The sequence below is a fragment of the Ovis canadensis genome, chromosome 7 (genome assembly GCF_042477335.2).
Source record: "Ovis canadensis isolate MfBH-ARS-UI-01 breed Bighorn chromosome 7, ARS-UI_OviCan_v2, whole genome shotgun sequence".
NCBI lineage: Eukaryota > Metazoa > Chordata > Mammalia > Artiodactyla > Bovidae > Ovis > Ovis canadensis.
Genome location: NC_091251.1, coordinates 48032085 through 48056237, shown reverse-complemented (window position 1 = coordinate 48056237; position 24153 = coordinate 48032085). Strand labels below are relative to the sequence as shown.

At 41.9% G+C, this 24153-nt stretch overlaps 1 protein-coding gene across 4 annotated transcripts in view; it reads left to right on the top strand.

Annotated features, from left to right (window-relative positions):
• Window positions 1-1185: 1185 nt before the first annotated feature.
• Window positions 1186-24153, top strand: part of VPS39 (VPS39 subunit of HOPS complex) — a 46389-nt gene continuing 23421 nt past the window's right edge. For all 4 annotated transcript variants that reach the window (XR_011258190.1, XR_011258191.1, XR_011258192.1 and 1 more), the window contains exons 1-8: window positions 1186-1423; window positions 9034-9099; window positions 17544-17608; window positions 17900-17942; window positions 19375-19469; window positions 20418-20516; window positions 20962-21054; window positions 23451-23634. Coding sequence is in view for 1 of the 4 variants with exons in the window: in XM_069596084.1 (XP_069452185.1) it covers window positions 1351-1423; window positions 9034-9099; window positions 17544-17608; window positions 17900-17942; window positions 19375-19469; window positions 20418-20516; window positions 20962-21054; window positions 23451-23634 (718 nt within the window). In the remaining 3 variants the exon portion in view is untranslated. The remainder of the gene's footprint in view (window positions 1424-9033; window positions 9100-17543; window positions 17609-17899; window positions 17943-19374; window positions 19470-20417; window positions 20517-20961; window positions 21055-23450; window positions 23635-24153) is intronic.

Here is a 24153-nt window from a genome sequence, read left to right as displayed (position 1 = left end):
TGGAAATTACCAGAAACCTACTGTTACAAGCGGGGGTGTATAGCACAAATTCTATAGCCTGTTAATTCTGTTTTCTCAGGATGTGTTAGTGTGATTGGCTGTAATGTAGCAGTTCTTAGACTAGGTTCAGAAGGAATTTATATTATCACATTGACCTGTAACCAACTTAAGAGTCTACATTGTTTATTTTGGTCTTGAACTGGAACTACAAGGTAGCAGGCCTTCTAGCAGAAGAGCTGGTAATTCTAAATTTTCAAGGTGTTCAGTTTCTATGGGGAAAATTAGCCCCAAGATTTCTTCAGCAATTTTTGTGTTTCTTACTACTTGAAAATACTTCATTTGATTATCAGAAACAGTATTTGATAAAGATGGGACAGTATTCCTCATTTACAGATGAAGAAACTAAAAGTGACCAGGGCTGTAGGTTTTTTGTTTTTGTTTTTTAATATGGTTATATCACAGACTCGCTCCTTTTTTCTTTTACATTTTGCTTTAAACCAAATGCTTCACTTCATGGTATACTAGCTGTTTTCTTGGAGGTAAACTGCCAGATACAGATCATTCTTGCATTCGTTAAACTTTAAATAAAAGTTCATGGACTCACCTTGGGGGCTTAGTAAAACACAATTGGACCACCACCCACCCCTCCCCGCCTTCAGTGTTTGAATCAGCAGGGCTGGATGAAGTCTGGGACTGCCTTTCTAACAAGTTCCCAGGTGATGCTGACCTAGGGACGATACTTGGAGAAGCCCTGGCCTCGATAAGCCCCTAAAATAAAAGGGAAAGTTACTGCGAATTAGTTGGGTTTATAATGGTAATACTAAAACTACCACTGATTGAGTGCTTAGGATGTCAGCTGTTGCTAACAGCTCACAAGGTTAGGTACACAACACTACCATCACTTTGCAGATACAGAACTAAGGCTTCTAGAGATTGTTTCTTAAACGCCACAGCTCCTGAGCTCATTTCCTAAATGACAGGTCTCCATCCCAAGTCTAACGCCAAAGCCTGAATTCTTCATGCTCTGATGCCCAAAACAGTTCAAAGATTAAGATCCCTTTTCCACTTGTTAAACCCATGATCACTCGGGCTCCACGATGGTTCAGCGAAAAACACGAACCCAGGTACCAGATCACCCCTGGAGATTGCGCTAGGAACCGGGGCGGAAGGGGCGGAACTTCAGCTGCGGAAGGGGCGGGCTTAACTCTGCAGGAAGTCCGGTGTTGTTGATGGCTCTATTGCCCAAGGGCCAGTAGCCGAGGTCCCCACTCTTCCCTGGTCCTGATTCCGGCCCCACACCCGACCCGGCACAATCCGGTTGAGGCTGTGGCGGCGACTGCGCCTGCCGTCATGCACGACGCCTTCGAGCCAGTGCCGATCCTAGAAAAGCTGCCTCTGCAGATCGACTGTCTGGCTGCCTGGGGTGAGACGAGGGGCCAGGTGGGGTCAGCGCGGGAGCGGCTGAGACCTTTCACGAGGCTAGGGAAGTGGACGGCCTCTGGCGGTGTGGACTCTGGTCGGGCGTCCTCCAAGAGGGGCCTAGGATGAGGGGAGCCAGAGCTCTGTTGACAGCGAGGGCGGTGGAGCTGTTTGGGCGATTTCCGGGGATCCAGGCATTTTAGGGATGTTCACCTGCCCTTGCTCTCGGTAGGGAGTTGGGCGTGGAACTTTCCTTATTAACTACTCTGTTTTGGCTCATTTCTGTTCCCAATAAGTCTTTAGTTTGGGTAACAAAGTTCCACAGAAGTTCTCAGACGGCTAGGGGCTTGAACATGTCCAGACTGTGTTGTTTTCCAGGTGAAAGACAACACTGTTTTGCTTTTTGTTTGCTTGTTATGCATTGAACAAGTTAGCAGCTATGTCTTTTCCCCCTTAATCGTCACTCATCACTTACTTCTAATTACTGTAGCTAACTTGTTACTCTCCACTTTTAATCTAGCCAAGTGGTTGATTGTCTCATAGTCAAAATGCCCAAGTTACCTAACTCCTATAAGTAGAAGAGGGTCATTTCAGGCTTTCAGGAAACCTAACCCATAAAACATTGCATGATCCACTTGGGATTGGCCAGTACAGAAAGCAAGATCAGGTGTCTCTGTTCTAGAATACAAATGATTTCAGAAATAAACCTTGACTCCTGTGAACATTATGCTCCTATCCACGAGTGTTTGTGTGTCTGATAACCAAAGACCAAACAGAAGTACTTTCAGTCTTTCCTGTTAATGTCCAGGTCCTAGAAATCAAGGTGGCTCAGAACCTTAATCAGATCTTATACTGAGCTGAGTATCATGATGGGCCTGGTGGAGTCTTGGTGGTGGCTGGCATTCTGTTCATTGTCGTGGACAGTGCCACTCAGTCAGAGTTCTTCACATCCTTTTCAGTAAGGTGCCTTCATTACATATCTCTCTAATGTGTGCACCCCCTACCCTCCCCCAGCTGCCAAGGACCTCTTTTTTAAGTTTTATTTAGTTGAAATATGGTTGATTTACACTGTTGTGTTAATTCCCGCTGTATAGCAAATGATTCAGTTTTACATATATTATACATTATTTTTCATCTTCTTTTCCATTGTAGTTGTCACAAGATACTGAATATAGGCCCCTGTGCTATAGAGTAACAGTGTGGTTGTTTAGCTCTGGGACTTTTTAAAGTCACACCTCCACAGCAGTCTGTCCTAGGGTTAAGGAGAGAATCCTACTTCCTCCAGGTATCTCAAGAAAACTTGCACTTTTCTGTCATTAAATGCTCTCAGTAAAAATGTAAAATAAATAGGGGAGGAAAAAAAAAAAAAGAAATTGAAAAAATGAAAGACCTGACACTCAGCACAAAGGGGATCACTCCCCTGTTTCTTTGTCAAGTGTGTATTAAGTGGCTGCATGGGCCAGTCTCTGCTAGAAACAGGAACCCAAAGATGAGTAAGAAACAGTGCCTGTGCTCCTGGGACACACAGTGGCAGACAAAGAAATGTGAACAGATTACAATACAAGATAAATGATAACAGAGACTTATGCTGCCTAATATGTGATTATGGAGGGAAGGCTAATCCACTCAGCCTCGGACATATGTTTCTGAAAATGATGGATGCAGCCGCTTGCCACACCCCACTTAGCTTGTCAGAGTCCTTGACCCTGATACCCTGTGGGACTAGTAGTCCACATATTTCAGGTTCTTTCACCAACTGCAGTTTGTTACCATAAAGATTTTCTGTACCTGTGCTTTCCAGAAACAGCTTTTGAAATGGTAGGTAGCTTTTGGCCTGTCTAAACTCCAGCAAAACAGGAGTAACACCTGTTGCCTACGAGATTGCTGTGCTAGGTATTGGGCTATGAGAGGCCATTTACTGCCTTGTGCCTCAAAACTACTTTATTTTCAGGCTTTAGCAGCAGTAAATATTGCTGTTTCTAGTTTTACCCCTTCTGTCTACATTGTGACCTTAGTTCATCCAGGAACCTCCAGGCTTCTGGAGGGCCAGACAGTATCTGAGCTGGATAATGTCATAGAGCCACCATAATCCCATCTTCTGGGACATGGAAGTGAGAAAGATACTGATGGTGATGAGGAGGAGGAGGACTTCTCCCCAAACTCCAGAGTTGTAGAATCCAGCTGCCTCTTCAGCATCTTCATTTGGATATCTGGTTGTATGGCCAAAAGAGTTCCTGATTTCAAACGTGCCCATCCCCCTGTATCCCATTATCTCTGCAAACAGAAATGGCATTTCTGTTTACCCATTTGGCTAAACCCCAAAGCCTTGGAATTATCCTTGACATCTCTTATTCTCTTATACACCACATCCAATCCATCAGCAAATATCTGTTCCACCTCCTGAAAAATTCTACAACCCAGTCGCTTCCCTCCATCTCTGCTGTTCACTGCTGTTGATGAAGGCACCAGTCTCTGTCATCTGAATGACTATAATAGTCTTCTGACTCATCACCTTGGGTTTGCTATTATGCCATTTGCCATCTTTTATCCACATAGAGGTAGAGAGATCCTTTGAAAATGTCATCTATTTGCATCTCTCCTCTGCTCAAAACCCTCCATAGCTTCACATCACAACTGGAATAAGTTCCAAAGTCCTTTACATGACTGGCAACACCTGTCATGATCAGGCCTCTAGTTATGTTCCTTGTTTTTCCCTATGGTCTTAGCCCTTGCACCTCTGCTGCTAGTTACATGGTCGTTCTTGTTCCATGAACACACAAAGCATGTAACTATCTCAGGGCCTTTGCACTTGCTGTTTCCTCTGCTTGACAGTCTCTTGTCCTAGATATACAGCTCATTCCTCATTTTGTTTGCTGAAATATCACATAAATCAGCAAGGCCTTTACTGAGCTATTGTGTATAGAAGAAAATGCCACATCCACCAATGTGCTACTCTTTTACTCAGCCTTATCTTCTTACCATAGAAGCCTCTTACTGCTATTTTATATGTTATTATTGTCTCTGTCATTCCATATTAGAGTATAGGTTCCTTCAGAGCAACAAGTGTGTTTTGTACATAGGTTTATTTACTGTGCCTAGAGGAGTTCCTGACTCATAATGGATACTTATTAAATATTTGTTTAATTGACTAATAGTAAGGGCTTTCATTGTTGAGTACTTAGATGTAGTAAGCATTTATGCAATAATAACAACTCCCTTTTTCAGAGGAAGAACCTGAAAATTTAAGTAGTTTTTTCAAGGTAAATCCAGTAAATCATATCTGATTCTAGAGCTTGGTTCTCAAACTTTAATGTATATTCAGAGCCTATAAAAAAATGTGTGTGTGTGTCTGTATGTGTGTATACCGAATCATTTTTATTTGTTTTCCAAAGAAACAATGGAAAAATAAGAATGATTAAAATGGTTACTTACAGCAGAAGGAAGAGAACAAGGTGAAGTGGACAGGATGGACTGACTTCTCATAGTTTTAGCTTTGGAATTAGGTAAATTTCTCATATAATGAAAAAATTTTTTAATGCAAATTTCAGGGCACCTCTGCAGAATCACTGCATCAGAATCTCTGGGAGCTGGGCTCAGGACTGGGCATTTTTAATAAGTCCAAGTGATTCTGACACAGCGAATCAGGGGCTGCTGCTTTGAGAAACACTGTTCTTTGCCCTGTGACTCAAACAAGGGAAGTGAGCACTACCCTGTTCATCTCTGTACTCCCTGCCATGTTCAGCAGTGAGGGTTTATCACATGCATTTGGACTGAGCTGCACTGTTGGATGGAGCTTCACTAGGGTAACTGTGAGCTAGAGGGCTCCGCCTTCCTTCCCAGGAGGAATCGTGTCTGTGATCCTGTGGCTCAGGATTAGGCCATTGGGAGTTTTCTAGGGCTGACTCTGCTTTGTTTTTGCCTGTGTTGCCCGTTTGTGTAGTGTGTTCCACTTTCTGACGTGCAGTGTTGAGTCCCAGAAGAGACTGTCCACCTACCCCATGCTCTGCCTGCCCTGCACGCTTTTCATGTTCAATGTTTTGCACGCATGGCTATGTTGTCTGGTGACATAGAGCATGCATGGGTTGGTCCTCTGGTCACCTGAGCCTGGGTTGGTCCTCTGGCCGTGGGCTGGTTCTCTGGCCACCTGAACCGCCGTTGACTTCGGTAACCAAATCAGGCCTCGTCAGAGCTCTATGCCGTTGTTATGTCTGGATGATACAGTCGTTTTCCTTGACTTTGAGTGTTAGAAATGAATATGTGTGTGGTGCTTTTACTAGTTAAAAGAAAGCTGTTTTAATACGTTGCATGTATGATAAATGCATTTTCGTCAGCATCTCCAGAGGAATAATTGAGAAGGGTCAAATTAAGTTTCAATTAAAAAATTTTTTAAGAAGCTTTTTCTTTTAATATTTGTTTATTTTATTTGGCTGCATTGGGTCTTAGTTGCCGCATGTGGGATTCCCGATGCAGCTCTCAGGCTCCAAGGCATGTGGTGTCCTAGTTCCTCATCCAGGGATCAAACCCTTGTCCTCTGCCTTGCAAAGCGGATTCTTAACCACTGGACCACCAAGGAAGTCCCTCAATTAAATTGTTTTTTTAATTTTTTAATAAATTTATTTGATTCCATTTTATCACCAGTAAAGTAGACATTTGATAGAAATGTCTATTGGCAAATAAACATTGCAATGCAAATGGAAAGCACACCCTTGAAAATCATGCTTAGGAGTTTGGCTTCATATTTTGGTAGTCCAGTTTCGTGAGGACTTTTTAAACCCCAGTCTGACAGCACTGGAGATGTGCTTTAAGGTAACAGATGGCAAACATGGAAGGACGCGTAGCCGAGGGGTCCCCGGGGACTCTGGGAGAGGGCCATTGCCAGGGACCCTGTAGAGGTAAAGTTGATAGGCCTTGCAGACCTGGGTAGTTGATGAACCTGTTGAAAGAGGTAAAGAAAAACAGCAACTGGCAGGTGTTTGGGGGTCACAGTGGAGAGGATGGCGAAGATGGTGAACATTATGTTGGCCTTTTTGCTGTAGGTTTTTATGTGTAAGTGAATTTTTAAAAAATTTTGTTTTATTTGTATTTGAAATATTAGTGGGTGTCTCCTGAAAATCAACTTTAATATTATCAATTGCTCAGTACAGTGATATCTATTAATATAAGTAGAGTTCTAAACATGATGTATTTTTCAAAGCAAGCCTTGTGAACGGCATTCTTTTTTCCCCATGTTCTGCTCTGACATAAATCACCAGTGTTCCACTGGAGCTAGTGTTATTTCTCGTTTCCACTTATGTCATTGAGAGCACACTGTCTTACTTTCTGTGTCCTGCCTTTACTTTAAAACCTAAAAGAGGACAGAGTCATTATCTTTTTCTGGAAGACTAAGGACCTGGAGTGGCTCCAGACCTGTTTTATAAACATAACCGTACCTTTCAGATAGCCTGTGGCTAACACCCATTGTTTTGAGATGAGATGCCTTAACCCGTGCATCATAACATGTGCTTCATAGCAGGGCTTCACTGATAGGTCAGTTGGTAAAAAATCCGCCTGCAATGCGGGAGACCCTGGTTTGATTCCTGGGTAGGGAAGATCCCTTGGAGAAGGGATAGCTACCCACTCCAGTGTTCTTGGACTTTCCTTGTGGCTCAGCTGGTAAAGAATCTGCCTGCAATGTAGGAGACCTGAGTTTGATCCCTGGGTTGGGAAGATCCCCAGGAGAAGGGAAAGGCTACCCACTCCAGTATTCTGGCCTGGAAAATTCCATGGACAGTCCATGGGGTCGCAAAGAGTTGGACACAACTGAGCAACTTTCACTTTCAGCATGTTGCTAAGGGTAAGACAAACTGGGGTTGGGATCCTGTCTCTGCTACACATGTCTTACTAAATGTGTGACTCTGGACAAGTTACTTATTCCCTAGGCCTCAGCTTCCTCATTTATAAAATAGAGATTTAAGTTAAGGACATACTGGAATTTCCCTGGGTGTCCAGTGGTTAAGACTCCGTGCTTCTACTGCAGGGGACAGTAGGAACTAAGATCCCACATGTGGTAAGGCCAAACGTTCTTTTAAAAAAGAAAAAGGCATACTTCAAACGATAGTTGTTATAGCATGTGATAAGTGCTTAGCATTTCCAGGAATACAATGCATCCTCAGTAAAGTTTGTCTATGCCAGTATCCAATATTTTCTTTTACAAAGGACCTAGAAGTTTATGAAGGAAATGAGTGACCTTTATGTTACAACATCAGAAAGCAAAGGAAATATCTGTACATGCTTAATTTAGCTTAATTATTTAATATAAATCTATCAGGGTAATTATTTAAGTCCTTTCAGAACCTTTTGACTTTTAGCCAAGACCAGTGTCTCCCAAAATGCTCCCCCTAGACAAACATCATAAGCATTGCCTGGGAACTTATTAGAAATGCACATTCCCAGGCCCACTTCCAGACCTACTGAATCAGAAACTGAGGGCAAGGCCTATCTATTTTAATAAATTCTCAAATAATTCTGATGCACATAAAAATTTAAGAACCAGTAACCATCTTTTTTTTTTAATAAGAACTTTATTGAGATATAATTCATATGCCATACAACTCACCCATTTAAAGTGTACAGTTTGGTGGTTGTCAGTACATTCACAGAGTTGTGAAAATATCACCACAGTCAGTTTCAAAACATTTTCATAACCCTGAAAAGAAATCCCATTTCTTTTTCCCCAAGCCCACTAGCCCCATTCTCCTTAAGCCCACCAGCTCTAGGCACCACTAATCTTACTGTCTCTCGATTTGCCTATCCTGGACATTTCATGTAATATAATAGAAGCATGCAATATGTATCCCTTTCTGTCTAGCTTCTTTCATTTAGTATAATATTGTCAGATCCATCCGCATTGTAGCCTATGTCACCACTTCGTTTCTTTTAATGACTGGAATATTCCATTCAATGGATGTGGCACATTTTGTTTATCCACCCATCCGTTGGTGGATGCTTAGGCTGTTTCCACCTTTTGGCTATTGTGAATAACACTGCTGTGAACATTTATGTACAATTTTTTGTGGGAACATATGTTTTCATTTCTATTATGTGTATACCCATGGGTTTTGGAATTGCTGGGTCATACAGTAATTCTGTGTTTAGTCTCTTATGAAACTGTGAGATTCTTTTTCATAGGCCTGCAATTTTATTTTCCTGCAAACAATGTATGAGCATTCTAGTTTCTTCACATCTTTGTCACACTTGATACTATCCGTTAGACCATCTTTTGAGATAGTTAGTCCTGTAAGCTTCATGTGCTATGGCACATGGAAAAATACCTAGTCTTATGTTTATGCTACCCATTTTATGGTTTTATAAACTTCTGTCATATTTTTAGTTGGTTTCATTTTGAAACAATGAAGCTGGGGGCATTTTTCATTCTCTGGTATGTCTCACCTAGTTCAATAAATATTGCTTTCAATTATTTGATTCTCAAACATTTCTTGACTATAAACATTTATTAGTTTTGCAAAACACATATTATCAAAGCCAACTCATTTTCTCAACCCTTTGATTTCTGATTATAAGCCCCAACTAAAGAAACAGGGTCTTACTAAAGCTGATGGTCCTTTTCTTTTTCAGAGGAATGGCTGCTTGTTGGAACAAAACAAGGTCATCTTCTTCTCTACAGGATTCGGAAAGATGTTGGTAAGTGGCAGCTTTTCAGAACCAACTAAAAAGTGGCTTACTACTCAAGTTAAAAAAATTGGTAGTCAACTAGTATACAGCTGTGAAATCAGTGATTACTGGACCATTAAAAAGGTGAGTGGGGGTTGGTGGTAGCACAGTGGAAGAATGGGGAGTGGGGAGAAACTTGTGAGACTCTCAAGGGTTTTCTCTTTTTCAGACTATGCTCCCATATCACCTTCTGGGAGGTGGGGCTAGATGTGTTTTCCCTTCTTGCTTCTTGGAGACTCAGGCCAGAAATAAGAAATATCACAGGAATAAAATTCTTGTGTAAATGGTGTGATAGAAGGGGAAGAAAAGTTAGGAGCTCTTGATTTTAAAGATCCTGTTAAACTTCTGCAGGGTGGGCTAGGGCAGAGAGGACCTGGGTTTGAGTCAGGCTTTACTTCTCTGACATGTGACTCTGAGTAGGTCTTTTCCAGCGTCAGCTTCCTCTTCTATAACGTATGTCACAAGATTGTTGGGGTCAGATGCAAGGACTTGGAAAACTAAAACTTTAATCGAATATTTCTGTCAGTAAAAATGTAGAAAATGAAAGTCACTCAGTTGTGTCCAGCTCTTTGCGATCCCATGGACTATACATGTAGTCCACGGAATTTTCCAGGCCAGAATACTGGAATGGGTAGCCTTTCCCTTCTCCAGGGGATCTTCTCAACCCAGGGATCGAACCCATGTCTCCCACATTCCAGGTAGATTCTTTACCAGCTGAGCCACAAGGGAAGGTGGAATCTTTTACCAACTGAGCTATCAGGGAAGCCTCTAAAAGTATTTGAAGTTTATTCTGTTAGAGTGCCCTCTAGTGGGGAAAATGTACCTCACTCCCTTTTCCTAATTCTATTTCTGTTCTCTTTGTAGAAAATTGATGTGTTTGTATATTATACCCTGGAGATACATACTACACGAATAAGCTGTTAATGCCAGAGTAGGTTGAACCATATAAAATTGTCATTATTTGACTATATTAGAAAAAACAGAATTTCATGGCTTTCAACCTGGTATATAACTTTCCATAGTAAATAACTTACTGTAAGAGTGGAAATAGAGCATTCTCTTTGGAGCTTGTAACAAGGGTAACATATTGGGAAAAAAGAGCATCTTACCAGGTGTAAGGGAGGAAAGAATTCTTTTTTACTCTTAACCCATCTTAGGTTGACTAGATGAGGAGCTGTAAATCAGAGAAACACCAAGACAAAGCAGGAGGACCTTGAGTTTCTAGAGTGGCAGATTATGGGAAGGCAAATATATGGGGAAACTAGCTGGAGATAAATTTGTTATATAGATTGCTCTGGTGTAGTCTCTGGGATGATAAGGGTCTAGACTTAATTAAATGTTGTCTTTGGTAGAGAGGGGAGAGAAGGTACCTTTGTAAATTTATGTCTTGCTCTTTGGCAGATGGGGGAGGGTAGAGAGCTTTTCTTGTTATCTGCTGTGTCTCAGTTACCTTCAGCTCGAAATAATCTTTGTGTCAGAGGAGCATATGTGAGGGTGGTATATTCTGCTTCCCTTCACTGGTGTAATAGGGAAGGAGGATGGTACTTAGTCAAGTTCAGTGGTGGGGTAGGAAAGGAAACCAGAAGATCGAAATAGGCTTTACAGAAAGTCCCCTACACGTGAACGAATTCTCTTCCAAGAACACGTTCGTAAGTCCTGTTTGTTTGTAAGACCAACAAAGTTAGCCTGGGTACCCAACTAACACAATCGGAGGGCACAGGCTGCAATTTCAACACAACCTGACGTTGATGGAACGCATGTTTGCATCTTTGAAAGTTCGCAACTTGAATGTATGTAGGAGATTTACTATATTTCAAAGTTTTTTAACTTTAAATCAATAGTCTGCCAATTTGTTCCCCAAAAAAGGACTAAATGTTACCCCAAAACAGGGTTCACCTCTTGGTGGGTGTTGAGCAAAAAGACACAAGCAAGAAAGAGAGTGGAAGAAGGAAGGATTTGTTACTTGTTGCAACTAAGGAGAACACTGGAGATCTTTCCCAAAGCAGGGTGTCCCCAAGCAGCAAAATTGGGAGTTTTTAAATTAAGAGATTTGGGTAGTTGAGTGTTGAAGCTTTAGTTGAGTGAAGTCAGGAGGGTCTGAAAAGATCAACATCATTATCCCTTTGGAGGGGGCTGCAGGTGTTAAATTCTGCAAAGTCTCAAGAAAGTAGGCTAATCTTTACCACTGAAACAGAACTGGGAGTCTTGATACCTGCTTTGTTATCTTTGCTGTTGTGACTTCTCTTGCCTGATAAAGGTCTGTTCTTTTGTTCCCTTAAGATCATTATTGCTGAGACCTGGCAGGGACAAGCACTGTGGTCAGGTTTAGATTACAGAATGGCTTAGGGGAAGAAAAATGGCTTCTTTTATGTCAAGAAAACCATGACTGATTCTCTTTCTCTGGGGAGCCCCTATTTTATCTACTTATGGAAATAGTAAATATTTGGGGCTTTTCAGGTCATAAGCTCTGTCATGATTATTCTGCTACTGTATCAAAAGAGCATGGATGTGGCTGTGTGCCAGCAAAGCTTTATTTATAGAAACATGGAGGACTGGGTTTGACCCCCAGACAGTACTTTGTTGGCCCTTGCTTTAAATTTTTCAAAGCCAGAATATTTGTATTCTGTGATATCAACCCAGTCTATAATTTAAAAATTAAACCTGCCTTTGATTTTATTCAACATTAAGCAACTCTATTTTTACCCTTTACTGTGGGCTCAGATGATGTACAAGGCAGGGAGATAAGAGAATCTAATATTCTTATCCCAAAAGATAATCACTTCTTTGTGCCATCAAATATTGAATACTCTGATAAAGTAACTTGTTTAATATATCATTTCTATATAAGTGATGAGGAATTGAACTCTACTCTAAAAGTAAACTTTTCAACATAGTATAGGCTCAGACTGGTAATGTTAATGTTAATCTGACTTGCAACCCTGCTGGTGATTGTTCCTTTCCCAGTTCATCATGTAACCCTTGACAGGTTAGTTACTTTTCCTCAGTTTCCCCACAGGTCACTGGGATAGCAATATTAACTTATCTTAGTTAGGAAATCAAAACTCTAATTAGAAGCCTCACTTCTCCGTATACCTTTAGAGAACAGTTCAGTTCTAAGCCACTTCTGTTCTGTTTATCAGCCAGAAATAGACCTGGGCCTCTATGAATCAGCCATGGAACTAGCTGCGTTTCTACATCTGAGATATTCCAAACTGAAACCACTAGTTAGCATGTTTTGAGAGTTCTGGTCCTTTATGTCTCAGCACAGAAAGAATTCAGCGAGAAGCATGGTGATAGATAGGAAGTGATTTATTAGAATAGGATGCCTGTGAGACTTACAAGCGGGTGGGCAAGAGGGTGCTATGCCTCGAGAACTTAGTGGGCTGCAGTTTTCTAATCAAAGGAACAGTGGGGAGAGGGGAAAAAGCCGCCTTCTTCCTCATTGAGCAGATCTCACACTTCAGCTCTTCCTCCACGCCAGGTGGGGGTGTTTTCTTGCCTACGGGGTCAAACTGGGACTTTCATGGCACGATAGAAGTGAACAAAATGGGCAGTAACATATGCTAAAAATGGCAAATTATCTGAGGTTTCAATATAATGTCACTTTTTCCTCATATTTTTGTTTCTACTGTGTGCAGAGAAGTGTGACCTGGGAATCATTCATTCATTGAGCTCACTGGGCGAGATGTGTGTCTCATGCACCGTTGTTTTATTGTTTGGAGGCATGTCTCACTGTTTCTCTTGAGTGATTTTATGGTTCCCAGGTGGTGCTAGTGGTAAAAAAAAAAAAAAAAAAACCTGCCTGCAGATGCAGGAGACATAAGAGACCATGGTTCAGTCCCTGGGTCAGGAAGATCCCCTGGAGGAGGCCATTGCAACTCACTCCAGTATTCTTGCCTGGAAAATCCGCTGGACGGAGGAGCCTGGCAGGCTATAGTCATGGGGTTGCAAAGAGTTGGATGTGACTGAGGCGGCTTAACACACGTGTGCTTAAACAAACCTGCTTTCTTGCATGGTCTTTAATTTACATGGGGGTCTCCCATACTTTTTTCTTTACTGATAATCCCCTACTGGATTAACTATTGAATTACCTAGTTTGTCCCTTTACTCTCTCCCTATCAAAACCTTGATACATTTTCGACTTGACTCTTTCTGAGGAAAGGGACAGAGTGGGTAGTAAGATTTCCTGGAAAGACTGGGATGAACGGGACCTGGACTCCAATCTGATCTGAGCCACCCCCCTCCTGTGAGTTCACAAACATCTCTCGGCTTCAGTCTACTCAGAAACTTCAGTCTGCTGGTATCATAAACAGAGGCTTTAGATTACTTCTCATCTAAAGTCTTAACAATTTTATGTTTACTTCAGTGATGCTTCACCCTAGAGCAGTGGTTTGCAAAGTTTGATCTTGTGGAAGAAAAATGTTACATGTCATATCAGTGAACAAAGGATGTGTGACCCTTAAGCCATCAGCCACTGCAGCCTCAAACTGTGCACCCTGGGGGGATTCTGAAGAGACAAAAACAGTATATGTGTTTGCATGCTCAATCACTTCAGTTGTGTCGTTCCTGACTCTTTGCAACCCCGTGGACTGTAGCCTGCCAGGCTCCCCTGTCCATGGGATTCTCCAGGCAAGAATACTGGAGTGGGTTGCCATGCCCTCTTCCAGGGGAACCTCCCAACCCAGGGATTGAACCCACGTCTCTTATGTCTCCTGCATCAGCAGGTGAGTTCTTACCGCTAGCACCACTTGGGGAGCCTGAAAAGCAGTATACTGGCCCTAAACGGTTAAGGTGTGTATCAGAGGAATGATTTCAGTGAGTCAAGACTCTTGTATCTTCCCATACATAGAAAAGCACTAAACTTGAGAAGTCTGGTTTTCTTAAATAGCAGTTATCTTTTGATGTTTGACCACCTGGTTTTGTTTTGCTTTTGGTCTGAACTCCTATATATCCTGGCTCTTCCTGAGGTCCTCAGAAGTCTACAGAATAAAATATAATTCTCAACTTTTAGATTGTGCTTTTTTTTTTTAGTTGACAGTTTCTAGACCCCAGGAGGTTTCTCACAATCTTTTCAGAGGATCCACAATGTCAAAACTTAAGTTCACACTGTAACACTAAAACATTATCATGTTTTCATCGACATTTATCGACATTTGCACTGATGGTCTAAAAATAGTGGCAGGTAAAACTGCTGCCCCTTAAAACAAGTTCATGACAGTGTGTCAAAAAAACTTTGGCACTGCACTGACCTAGCAGTTGTATTTTTCCCCCATGTATGCTCACAGTGGTTTTTTTCTTTTGCCAGTTTCACCTCTGGTGACTCAGATGGTTAAGAATCCGCCTGCAATGTGGCAGACCTGGGTTTGATCCCTGGGTTGGGAAGATCCCCCGCAGGAGGGCATGGCAACCCACTCCAGTATTCTTGCTTAGAGAATCCCCATGGACAGAGGAGCCTGGCAGGCTGCAGTCCATGGGGTTGCAAAGAGTTGAACATGACTGAGCAACTAAGCATACTTGTTCTTTGTGGGGCAGTAAAAAGTATTTGTTTTATTATATCTTGACCTTTGAGAACACCTCTTCAGTAATCTCTGTGGTATAATGGGAAGTACACGTAAGCACTTCTGCTGTGTGCAAGGTATGCAGCCCAGGGACCATCTCAGGGAAATGTTCTCATGTCATTGTTGGGAGTAATGAGCTGAGCTGACCATTTATTTAATGGAGCATCATTTCTGCTTGAGAGAATGACTAACAGATAGGTTGTGGTTTTTCAGAGCATTTGGGTGTTCGGTAGATGTTTTCTCAAAAATGAACAGAGTCTCTCACTTCAAAGAAAACAACTGGCAGTAGTGTTACTGATGATAAAGTTAGGGCTTTCAGGGGAAAATCAGAATTGTGGAAAAATTGTATCCAACCCCATGAACTTGACAGTTTCTCAGTACTGAAAGCTTTTTCTGATGAGACTGCGGTGATAATGAGCATGATTTTTTTTTCTCAATCTTGTAACAAAATGTGTCAACATTTGGAAAATCTGCATAACTATGTGAACCAATATTTTCTAAACAAAGCACGAATAAAAGAGGCATTCAAAATGTGAGATACACCGATGGACTGTAACAGAAAAGTTCGTTAATAGGTTTCAGATTCCAGATTGCAAGAATCTTCATTTGTCAAGTTTCGGTCTCGCATCGAAGATCCGCAATTATCTGAAAAAGCTATTAAAAAGCTATTCCTTCCTTTTTCAACTACATGTCCACATGAGGACAGATGTTTGTCATATACCTCAACCATACAGTGTATCAAAACAGATAAAATGCAGAAACAAATGTGAGAGCCAGCTATCTTCTGTTAGTGGAGTGAAAGTCACTCAGTCGTGTCCAACTCTTTGCGACTCCATGGACTATACAGTCCATGGAATTCTCCAGGCCAGAATACTGGAGTGGGTAGCCTTTCCCTTCTCCAGGGGGTCTTCCCAACCCAGGGATCGAACCCAGGTCTCCCACATTGCAGGTGGATTCTTTACCAGCTGAGCCACCAGGGAAGCCCAAGAATACTGGAGTGGGTAGCCTATCCCTTCTCCAGCAAATCTTCCCAACCCAGGAATTAAACCGGGGTCTCCTGCCAGACCTTAAAGAGATTTACAAAAGTGTAAAACAATGCTTTTCTTTTAAATTTGGAAAAATAGTTATTATTCATAAAAATATATTATTTATGCTAACATGTAGTGAGCTTATTACTGTGATAAGTCAGTTAATGCATGTTTTTAAGGGGCTTCCCTCGGTGTTTCAGTGGTAAAGAATCCGCCTGTCAGTGCGGGAGACACAGATTCAATCCCTGATCTGGGAAGATCCCACATGCTGAGGAGTAACTAAGCCCTTGCAACACAACTATTGAGCCTGTGCTCTAGAGCCTGGAAATTGCGAGTACTGAAGCCCACCTACCTAGAGCCTGTGCTCAGCAAGAGAAGCCACCACAATGAGAAGCCGGCACGCCGCAACTAGAGAATAGCCCCTACTCACCGCAACTAGAGAAAAACCTGTGCATCCACGAAGATGCAGGATAGCAACCCTCCCCACCAAAATACATGTTTTTAAAATTTCTCAGTTTTAATTTCTGATATGGTAAACATTGATAGCTGTAATCCATGTAGAAGTTTGATCCTCAGTAATTTTTAAGATGAATGGGTCCTGAGATCAAAAAGTGTGAGAATCTCTGTCCTAGATAATTCTGCCTAGAAAGAAAATTGTTAGAGGTAATAATGTCCTTTTCAAATACAGAACTCTTTATCAAGCAGTAATGGCTGATTTTTTTTTCCCTTGTGAAATGTAATGACATAATACAGAGTAGGTTTCTGAATCGCCCACAACTTCAGGGCCCCGTTTTCATCTCCTCTTCTTAGGGACATGTGGAGGAAGTAAGACCAGCTTTGGTGGCGTGGGCCTTTGTGGCTGCTCAGAGAATCTCCACCCACTTGACTTGCATGGTCAGCAATGTACATAGTCTCTCCTCTAGCTGGGAGGCAGGTAGCAGGGTGCAGGCTTTACTCAGGCTCCATGGAAAGTCAGCCCTGAGTTTGCCTCTGGGCTGTCTCTCTCCGGCTGCTCTCTAACTGCTTGACCTGTCAGGTCTCTCTGAGATGAAATTGGAATAATAATACCTCCTTCTTGGGGGTGGTCATGAGGTCACAGAGAATACACATAAATTTAAAAATCCAGAGCCTGGCACTTAGTTGTTGCTTAGTTAATCATAGCTACTATTATTGCTGTGGTAGTTATTCTTTTTGACCCTTTGGTGGGTTTTGATGCTAAATACTTTGGTCACCCCAGCAAGATGGGCTTCATGTGTTTTTAAGGCCTATAACTTTTTCCCCCCTTTTTTTGCAACAGTGTCAGCAGGTGTAGCATCACCCGAGAGTGGCAGTAAGTGTAGATGCATTAAGTTGCTTTAGCTCCGGGGGTGGTGTTTGCTCTGTCCTGTGATGCAGGACATATAGTAGCTGCTGGGAGTTAGTTAGATCTAAGAACGCTTTGGGCTGGGATTCATTGCTTGGGCTCCCATATTTGACTGTTACTTTTTATACTCTTTTGATGAAATACTTTGCCAAGGTACTATTATGTGGGATAAAATCCTCATAAGTACCTTGCAGCTTCAGTAAACTATGGTGTGGTCCTTTCTGCTAATGCCAGGAAGAGGTGCATGAAACCCTTTGTTCTAAAATTGAAGCTGAAAGCAACTTACTATCCTCAGTAAAGACAGCTGTCTCTTTTAGATCTCCAACTTCTGTTCTTTCAGGAAATTTTTTTTTTTTTTTTTTTTTATGATTCATGTAGGAGAGCAGTATGGAGCAGCACTTTTTTGTCATGGTTCTTTTTATAAGTATTCCTGTGTTTGGAAATGTGTTTGTTTCTTTTCCATAGGTTGCAACAGGTTTGAAGTGACATTAGAGAAATCCAATAAGAACTTCTCCAAAAAGATTCAGCAGGTAAGCCATGACATTGACATCTAAGAGACCTAATCAAAGCTAGAACTTTGGTAAAATTATTGACTCGTCTTTGAATCCTCTGCTGTCTGTCCTCCTGTTTCTGCAGGGATATCTGTCCATCCATCACATACCTGAAATCCTCTTTCATGAGCAGAAATTGTGGTTGCATATAAGTCAGATCCTTGCCATTGATGTTGGCTTTTTAGTCCCTTTTTAGTTTTAGTTAAAATGAACATTTGCTGAACCTTGTCAGAAATGTTTAACTGGATCTAATGATTTGCTCTTTTCCAGATCCATGTGGTCTCCCAGTTTAAGATTCTGGTCAGCTTGTTAGGTAAGAAAAGGGGTTGCATTTGTATTTCATGTATCAAGAAATAGAAACTGTGATCTGATTAACCTTTTAATGGTTAATTTGATAGTTGTTATTTAACAGTGAAACTGACACATTCCTCACCAGATACAGCAGGGTACACAGGTAATAAAGGTACATCCCCCATATCTTGAACTCTGTTCTCCATGAAGTGTCATTTCATTCATTCAAGATATATTGTGCCTTACTGTAGACATTGGAGATACCAAGTTGAATGAGACATGGTTTCCATCTTTAAAACTTAGGTTCTGATTCTGAAGACCAAAATGACAGAAAGTACTCATATTACAGTGTGATAAGTTACAATGGAGCTTCCCCAGTGGCTTAGTGGAAGGAATCTACCTGCAATGCAGAATACCTAGGTTTGATCTCTGAGTTGGGAAGATCCCCTGGAGGAGGGCATGGCAACCCACTCCAGTATTCTTGCCTGGAGAATCCCATGGACAGAGGAGTCTGGCATGCTACAGTCCATAGGGTTGCAAAGAGTCGGACACGACTAAGCAACTGAGCATGCAGGCACACAAGTTCCAATGAAAATTTATAAAAAGTGCAGGGTCTTAATAACAGGAGGGACAGCAGTGTCTAGTGAGTGATTAGACTTTCAGCAGGAAGACAGGTTGGCAGAGCATTAAAGGCAGAGGAGACAGCTTCAGCAAAGGCCCTGAGATGTGGCCAAACTTCAGGTATATGGTGGAGAGTGGCTAGAAACAGGTGAGAGATCAGGGCCGGACTATTCAAGGCCTTGTTTGCAAAGCCACAGTTTGATGGGAGGTGGCCAGTAAGGCCTTTTCTTGACAAGCAGAAGAAACTTGCCTCATGCTCTGTTTGTTCAGCCCAGGGCCTGAATAGTAGAATCCTTTAATAGAATAATAGAATAATAGAATCCTTTTAAACTTAGTTTCTTAGTCAAGAGAGAAACATTTAAAATACCTAAAACTAGCTAGAAGGCCCAAGTGAAATTATTGTGCTTGCTTTGCTAGGAAAAAAAATTCTCGCCATGTGTTTTTACAGAATCCATAGGGTGTTTCCTTTCTCTTATTGGAGCATCCTAACATGAGTAGTTTTAAAAGGAATTTCTTGTACAAATATTACATCAGGAGTTTCCAGATGTGAGAAAGACCAAGTGTAAGAGTGCTGTTTGGAAATTAAAGAGTTCTTTTACTCAAGCTAGCCCAAAGTGAAAGAAACACAATATCCAAGTTTAGAAGACTAAGTGACCTCTTACCTGTTTTTTTTCCCCTGGTTCATGGACCAGAATAAGTTATTGTTAGTGAAACTGAAGATAATGTCTTGAACCAACATTTGCCATTTAGTTCTTTTTTTTTTTTTTGTCTTGAAGTTCTCTCCTAGGGAATGATGATAATTTATAGTGGTGTTTTTATCTCCTACCAAACAGAAAATAATATTTACGTCCATGACCTGTTGACATTTCAACAAATCACTACGGTTTCCAAGGCAAAGGGAGCATCATTGTTCACATGTGACCTCCAGGTAAGTGCAAGGAAGATAAAATTTGACTTTGTGCTTTGATCAATACAGCCTTTCCTCACCATCCCTCCCAGTAGATGGGAAGAATGTAATATTGATATCCAAACTCAGCAGAGGCTCCAAAGAGACTACTTGATTTTGGATCGTATTAGAGAAACCTCCCCCTTAGTATGTGACCTGAAGCTAGAATATTTGCATTCCCTGGTTGTGTGCTAATTAGCAACGGACTGCTGTATTTCAGGAGGCAGCTAGCCAAAAACGAAAACACTTGCCATGGGCAAACCATTAGTGAGGAATCAGGACTGTGATAGTACATGAACATAGCTCTGTGACATTAATTGACTCATGTTTTAAATGTATCATTGTAGTCTTCGTCATTAGGGAGTTTTCGCAGTTTAGAAAAGACATTTCTCCTGATTTTTGCCAGCTCTTCATTCTTAGCTTCTTCACAATCTGCCTCACCCCTCTAACTCAGCTTTGATCACATATTAGCACTTATGGTCTACATTGACACTGCATTGTTTGTTTTATGCTTAGGCATTTTCTATCCCCCGCCCCGCCCACCCCATCTCCTTTAAAGGATTGAAAGCAGGCCTGCTGTCACTGACACAGGCTGATCCCTGCCCCTGCAGGTACTGAGAGCCATGAGCAAGAAACATTTAAGGAAAAAAGGAGGAAGCAGTTGTGTAGATTTTCTTCTCTAAACTACTTCTGTCTGTAAGGTTTGCTGGGGCCAGTGTCTCAGACTAGCAGCCCATGGAGAGGACATGCTCCTCAGCACATTGGGTGTGAGTCCATCCTGAGAGAATGGTGTGCGTTGTGCTTAGCTTCTCTGGCAGCGTGACTTTGTGTGACAGGAATATTCAGATGAGTAGCCATTTCAAGGTAGAAAATCTCTGACTGGAGTCATCAGTGTACACATCCTCATTTGCTCTGGGTGTCTCTTCCCAGCACAGAGAGACTGGGGAGGAGGTGTTGCGGATGTGTGTGGCCGTGAAAAAGAAGCTGCAGCTCTATTTCTGGAAAGACAGGGAATTTCATGAGTTGCAGGTAAAGTCCATGGTTACCTGGTCTGCGGGTTGGGTTGGAGCTGCTGCTAAGTTGACCCACAGCTTGAAAGATTGGCTGTTCAGTTCCTCTGAAGCCCAGGAACCCAGTGTTCTCCCCAGATGAATGCTCTGCTCTGAATACCTAAGAGATACTCGTGCACATTTGTCAGAGTCTCCTGGCCTTCAGAGGCAAGGGAAGCACAGCCCTACATCTCTACAGATTGATTTATATCAAAATGGGTTTTCACCTTTTTTGAATGCACCTTGTCCATTTCATGGGTTTCGTATTTTATTATGGGGGCTTTTCTGGTCTTGTGCTAATAGAATTGTATTCAGAGGAGGGTGAGGGTGATTTTTCAGAATGGGAGTAGAATAACAGGAAGGTCACCTATTTTTTTTTACCCCTTTAACATCTTTCCAGTTGAATATTTGCTCTTTTTCTCCAGGGGGACTTTAGTGTACCAGATGTGCCCAAATCCATGGCATGGTGCGAAAATTCTATCTGTGTGGGCTTCAAGAGAGACTACTACCTAATAAGGGTAAATGTTACCATTTTGCAAATATCATCAGTTTACTTTGGGGAAGTTGACTGAGAATTTCCCTGGGGGAAATGATTATATGCTTCTGAACTGCAGGTAGAGAGACTGAGTTAAGTAGAGTTTTGGTGTAACGGTTTGTGTTTGTATGTTTGGTTCTTTTTCATGCTCTAAACATCTTTTGCAAATAAGATGTCTGTGTATCTTAAGCCAGACAGCATCAACTCTCAGTTCTCTACATAATGAATTATCCACATGCTGTATCTAGATAATTAGGACTGCTTGGCTCTGTCCAGTAGCATTATCATGGGCTGCTATCTTGAGGCTTCAGTGTTAGGAATTATATACTAATTTTTTTTTTTTTTTTAATTTTGGCTGCATTTCCTGCTTTGCAGGATCTCAGTTCCCCAACCAGTGATTGAACCACAACCACGGCAGAGGAAGCACTGAATCCTAACAACTAGACCACCAGGAAATGCCCTGATTTTAGTAGTAACTTAAGTATTTTTGAGACTTTGAGTTTCTTGCCTCCCCAAATCTTATAGTATATTTGTTGTAAAAATTGTTTTCATTTTTTTAAAATTTCAAAAGCCTTTTGTTTTTATTATAGAAAATAAGAAAATATAGATAAGAATAAAGGAAGTGCAAGTCATCTATAATTCTCCCACTCACTGTTAACTTTTTAGTAATGGGCATCTTCCCTATTTACAAAAAAATATCATGTTATACACATTGTTTTATAACTTGCTTTTTCTCTTAACCTAAGTGGTAAATATCCACAACATTGTTTTTTTCCCCTCTAGTGTGCATATGTATGTAGACCAGGTTGGTGTACCATTCATTTTATAGAATAATATAAATTCCTTATCTTCGTACCCCTCTCGTAATCTAGACTTGGCATTCAATCCTAGGTTCTCCCCACCTCCTGCCTCCCTACTTGCTGCTGTGTTTGCTCTTCATTGTTTATCTAGTGAATATATTCATTCCATACTTATGTTCTTGGGCTGGCCTCATTTTATCAGCATCAGAACTGCAAGCTCCTAGGTGGTTACTAGGCTTCTCTGGTGGCTCAGATGGTAAAGAATCTGCCTGCAATACAGGATATGTGGATTCCATCCCTGTGTTGGGAAGATCCCCTGGAGAGGGGAATGACCACCTACTCCAGTATTCTTGCCTGGGAAATCCCATGGACAGAGGAGCCTGTCAGGCTACAGTCCACGGGGCTGCAAGAGTCGGACAGGACTTAGTGAGTGAACCGCCACCGCCAGGTGAGTTACTGCTTTGTAACTCACTATGTAGCACCTGGGCAGACAGGCTCCTGAGAGGAGTCTGAGGGCTGGGGGAACAGAGCCGCGGTTGGAGAAGGGCTCTCATTCCTCTGACTGCCTTAGGTGTCCTGTCTCCTTCTTGAGAGTGGAGTGTTTTGAGGGTGAGGAGTCTTGCTTTAGGACCAGTTCATTCAAAACTACTTCCTTTATTTACATACAGTCACATTCTCTTGGATATGTGGTTCTGAGTTTTGGCAGATGCCTAGAGTTGGGTAACTACCACCACAATCAAGGTTCAGAACTGGGGACTTCCCTGGTGGCCCAGTGGTTAGGGCTTCACGCTTCCACTGCAGGGGGTTCAGGTTCAATCCCTGATCGAGGGAGTGACCAAGATCCTGCATACCTTGAGGCCAAAAAAAGATTCAGAACAGTTCCATCACCCCAAGAAATTCCCTCATGCTCTCTCTCTGACGCCAGCTTTCCTCCCACACCCCCACCTCTAGTCACCACTGATCTATTCTTCTCTTACAGTTTGCCTCTTCCAGAATGTCTTATAAATAGCATCATACAGTATGTAGCCTTTTGAGCCTGGCTTCTTTCACTTAGCATAATGAAGTTGACATCCATCTGTGTTGTGTGTGGGTCAGTATATTCTTATGACTTCCATTGTATGGAAGGACAAAGTTGTTTGCAATTTTTAGCCATTATAAAGAAAGCCACTATAAACATTTGCACACAGATTTTTATGTAAACACGGGTTTTTCATTTCTCCTGAGCAAATGGCTAGGAATGGGATTGTCGGGTCCCATGGTAAGTGTATATTTAATTTTATAAGAAGCCAACAGCCAAAGCTACTATACCATTTTGTGTTCTCACCAGCATCGTATGAGAGTTCCAATTACTTTAGCACTTGACACTGTTAGCTGCCGAGCTAGATGCTTGTCTCCATGTTAGAGAAAAAAAGAATTGGTTCAAAAATTGTCATAACAGACTATAATATTTCTTTATGCCAAATAAGGACTATTATTGGTCTCTGTAGGTTTGGGGTTTTAACTTAATTTTTCTAGGCTGTCCCTCTGTTCATGCCTCTGGCTGGAGAATGCTGGGTGACTCACTTGTGTCTTCCTGTAGGTGGATGGAAAGGGGGCCAACAAAGAGCTCTTCCCAACAGGAAAACAGCTGGAGCCCTTAGTTGCACCTCTGGCGGATGGAAAAGTAGCTGTGGGTCAGGATGATCTCACCGTGGTGCTCAATGAGGAGGGAATCTGCACACAGAAGTGTGCCCTGAACTGGACAGACATCCCAGTGGCCATGGGTAAGACCTGCATAGCTGCTGTTTCCCACTTTGGGCTGAGGCCATGCCACTCTTGCAGACTGGGGCTCCACTCAGAGCTTTAGCAGACTGGTTTCTAGCGTCACTTGCTCTCAGTTCCCCTTCTTGTAAGTAGAAAAGTGTTTCTGGGTTCTTTAAAATGGGATATTCTGGGGACTTCCATGCTTCTGCTGCAGGGGACACAGGTTTGATCTCCGATCGGAGAGCTAAGATCCCACATGCTATACACGGTGCGGCCCCCCCGCCAAAAAGGGGGACTATTTTGGCTTTTGTAGGAAGTTGGGTTTTGCCAACTTCTGACTAAAGGGGGGAAAATGTAAACAGAATTGCACATTTTAGGGAGAGATTGTCTACTGCTATTTTTATTTTTTACTTCCTTTTCTTTTACATTCATTAAAAATTTTTTTTTAATTTATTTTTATTTTTGGCTGTGCTGGGGCTTCTCTGCTATGCAGGTTTTTTTTTTTCCTCTAGTTGCAGCAAGCAGGAGCTATTCTCTAG